The sequence below is a fragment of the Aegilops tauschii genome, chromosome 5, assembly GCF_002575655.3.
Source record: "Aegilops tauschii subsp. strangulata cultivar AL8/78 chromosome 5, Aet v6.0, whole genome shotgun sequence".
Taxonomy (NCBI): Eukaryota; Viridiplantae; Streptophyta; class Magnoliopsida; order Poales; family Poaceae; genus Aegilops; species Aegilops tauschii.
In genome coordinates, this window is record NC_053039.3 from 343,293,681 (window position 1) to 343,297,614 (window position 3,934).

General features: G+C 47.7%; 1 protein-coding gene across 1 annotated transcript; it reads right to left on the reverse strand.

Moving 5' to 3' along the window:
- Window positions 1-303: 303 nt before the first annotated feature.
- LOC141022843 (uncharacterized) lies at window positions 304-2,689 on the reverse strand. The gene is made up of 4 exons (XM_073499113.1): window positions 2,604-2,689; window positions 1,899-2,078; window positions 1,548-1,599; window positions 304-1,443 (listed from the first exon to the last, which is right to left on the reverse strand). The coding sequence occupies exons 1-4, from the start codon at window positions 2,687-2,689 to the stop codon at window positions 304-306; spliced, it is 1,458 nt and encodes a 485-aa protein (XP_073355214.1).
- Between the last annotated feature and the right edge of the window lie 1,245 nt (window positions 2,690-3,934).

Here is a 3,934-nt window from a genome sequence, read left to right on the forward strand (position 1 = left end):
TTTTTACACGACCCTCTTCACCAGCTCTTATCCTGTTTTTCCTTGGTCTTCCTGGTGGTCTAGTCAATACAGGAGAATGGAGTTTGAACCCTGGGTCTACTATGTTCCATTGGTCTTTTCCCAAGAGTGCAGGCACATTTTCAGCATAAGCAACCCTAAATTTGGCAACAGAGAAATATTCGGAGCAATACTGATCAACTTCACCATCTTCACCTCCAATAACAGTCATGAGATGTAGGGCATGTATGCACGGCTTCCCGCGGATCTGCCATTGCCTACAGCTGCATTCATTGGTTGCAAGGTTCACTGGATATCTCCATTCCCTATTCTTAGTCCTCTTGCCTTGGCATGCAATGCCTTAATCAGAGATGGGAGCATAAGATGGCCAACATATTGTGTTTCTGCAATTCTTTTACGAAGAGCCATCTTTACCATGATCATCTGCCTGATCTTATCAAATGCTTGCCACAACAAAAGCCCTTTCACTGACTTGAACTTTGCATTGAAGCACTCAGCGAGGTTATTGGTCACATAGTCTACTTTGCAGATTTCATTGAATTTGCTTCTTGACCACAGCTTTCCATGATGTTCATCCATGTACTCCTTCACCAAAGGATTATGAGCATACAACACTCTCAAATGGTGCCCATGCTTCCTCAAGTTGCATGTGTATGATGCTGGCCATAGATTCTCATCATAAACTTTGCCTTTGAATTTCTTTTTAAAATTTTGTGCTAGGTGTCGCATACATTCCCTATGTTCCACTCTAGGGAATACAATTTCTATTGCAGTTTCTAAACCCTTGCAAGCATCTGTGTGTATAACTAAACCTGAGGGTGTACCTATAATGTTGCGCAACTGCTGCAGAAACCAAACCCAACTCTCCTCACTCTCTACCTCCAATACACCAAATGCAACTGGGAATAGCCAATTGTATCCATCAACTGCAGAAGCTGCTGCTAGCTGGCCTCTCCATCTTCCATTCAAAATAGTCGCATCGACAACCAAATAGGGCCTACAACCATTCAGAAACCCCTGCCAGCAAGCCCTGAAACAAACAAAAGTCCTCCTGAAGCACTCCTTCTCTATTGCCTTCCCTTTAAATTTGTACTTAACTGTATGCTTGTCAATCTCTACAACACTCCCTGGACTAGCCGTCTCCACTTCAGCTTTGAAGGTGTAAAGCAACTGAAAACTCTCATTCCATGGACCATTAATCCTATCAAGAGCCCTTTCCTTAGCATAGAAAATCTTCATGTATTGTACATTAATCTTGTACTTCTCAAATAGCTTCCCATGGAGTGTTGTTGGACCAATTGTTCGTGTTTCCCTCACCCAATCCAAGATTGCATCTGCCACCCACCTAGTCTTTGCAAGCTTAGATTTGTCCTTTCCCGCTCCCCCTCCAGGTGGGCAAGTGTGCCCGTGTGGGTTGCTTTTTATCTAAAACAAAATGAATAATGATGTCTAATACAATTAAGAAACAGTACACATGATCTGAATATAGAATGGATAAATAATCTGATAACAATATTCAGTTGTAATACCAGAATCAATTTGCTCTTTCGCATAGTGGATGCATGCAACCTCCACCCACACCTATCATAAGGGCAATGAACAGTGAATCTTCCTAGCTCACTCCTATCAACCTCATAAGAGTTTCCAGTGAGAATGCAATATGTAGTCACTGCATTACGACAGTCCACCATCGATTCGAATAGGTTCCTGCAGTAAGGTCAGGATTCTCCCCGTTCCACTCAATTGTTGGCATGTCCTCACCATCATGTTCTTGTAAAACTAAGGAGTCGATGTTCTCCTCCCTCTCTTCATCATCAGTGTCATCAAATCTAGCACGACTGCTAGGCTCCTCTGCATATTCATCTTCAACTGCATGTTACCTGACTCTATCTACCAGTTCAGGGAATAGAATCTCATCCTCATCATCATGTCGAGGCACTTCCTCGTCAGGCTCTGCATCTACTTCTACATTAGGTGCAGAAGGGAGAGGAGAAGTGGCAGAATTAACGGCAACCGACATGTTGTGGCTTTCAGAACCACTAGGTTTACTTGGTCTCGACCTACAAGGAGTGCGAGGACGCTCGCTATTAGCAGAGACAGATGATGTCTGAACACCCTTCGGGATATGTTGTTTGCGTGCCTGAAGCACACCGATATGGATTTTACCGAAACGGCTGTCAGCATTCAAACTAAATAGCAATCCCAGATGCTCATCACAAGTTAATGGGAGAAATCTCTGCTCGGTACTGTCGAAATATCTCTGTTCAACAACATCAGTAGGGCTCCACGGATACTCACAACAGAGTGCCTCGCGGAAATCTCTGAACGAAACGCTGGTTTCTACCACTTTAGGATAGAAAAATCCAGAAATCACACACGGTTTAGTTCCATGCGGCTCGCTAGTTTCCATTCTAACCGCCAGCCGAAAAGCAAGTGCAGGATCAACCCTATTCGATTGAAATAAGATAAAGGGTGCAGTTAGGCCGAAAAACTTCAGATAAATTGCGCTGATTCATGCTAACGGTGGTTACATACAGCCTAATTTACGGATCTCCTAATCAATTTGAGAGGAAAACGATGCTTACCCAGGTGGAATCCATGAATTATCAGCCTCTGATTCGACCCAATCATCTCCACGGTCGATGGGCCGGACGGGGTGCCCCCCCGACATCGCTTCCTAATCCTAGATGGGGAGAGAGGGTAGATGCGGCGGAGGCGGCATGACTGCGGCGGAGGCGGCAAGAGTGCGGCGGAGGTGGCATGACGGCGGCAGAGGCGGCACGACGGCGGCGGAGGGGGCAGCGCGGAAGCGACTGGATCTGATTCAGGTTACCGTGAGTGTCAGTTTCGTGGCCCCACTGGTTACCACGTAACGGTCAAAATGTGGACTCCGCCCTACTTGGCCCCACTAGTCAGAGTTAACGGTCAAGCCATTGACCCAACGGCGACGTCCGCTGTGACTAGTTCTGAGGGTTTCGGCCAATGGAGTGGGGAAAAGTGAGCAAAAGTTAAGAGCGTGGGGATGAATGAGTAGAACTAACGAACCAGGGGCACAGAAATAAAAATCCCATTAAAAAAACCCACATGCGGCAACGCCTAAAATACATAAGAGCAAAAGAAGAAGGAAGACATAGACAATGATCTGGCTCGCTGATCTCTACTTTCTTGATGTGTTGCTGCAGGCCACAGAGACTAGTTCTCGCAGCGAGCGGTGATGAGCTCTTTCATATCTCAATACGCTGCTTGAGAGCATCCACGGATTCCTCCACCAGCCTTTGGCGCTCGATGCGGAGCATGGCATTCTCGTCTATAAGTTTCTTGATGATGACGTCCGTCCTCTTCAACAAGGCAGTGGTCTTCTCGTGCTGCTTCATCGTTCCGACGATCTTCTCCCTCAGTAGGTCACGCTTGGTGTGGAGTTCACCTTGTCATCCCCTAGTCCCCGGATGACGCTCGTAGCATTTTCAAACGAGGCATTCATCTCGTCCTGCAGCTTCATCCAGCCAGAGATCGGATCCATCAGGTCATTGAGCATAGCACACACGCGCTTGTGAGAGTCCTCGTCTGCCCATGAGACATTTTCCCAGGCCGTTGCGGCATGGGAGGACCTCTCTGCTGCATTCGCGGTGCGACGGGACATCTCTGCTGCTTCCGTGGCGCAGCTGGACCAGTCTGCTGCATCGACAGCATGGCAGGACCTCTGTGCTGCTTCGGCGGCGCAGTGGGACCTCTGTGCTACTACAGCGGCGTGGCGGGGCATGTTGGCTGCTTTCGCGGCGAGGCAGGACATCTCTCGTGCTTCCGCTTCCATGCTCGCCTCTCCCTGGTGGTAATCTCTCGACCCAGAACTCATGCGGGCCATGGTAGACGCAAGGGAATGACGATGAAGGACTTGTTTGTTTCTGTGGATGAGGAG

Bases quoted from the DNA above. Each gene is read 5' to 3' on its own strand.
- LOC141022843 (XM_073499113.1), bottom strand. From the start codon at position 2,689: ATGTCGGGGGGGCACCCCGTCCGGCCCATCGACCGTGGAGATGATTGG. The intron at 1,600-1,898 runs GTAACATGCAGT...CCCTTATGATAG, and splicing joins GAACTGGTAGATAGAGTCAG to GTGTGGGTGGAGGTTGCATG. The intron at 1,444-1,547 runs GTATTACAACTG...ATTTTGTTTTAG, and splicing joins GAAAGAGCAAATTGATTCTG to ATAAAAAGCAACCCACACGG.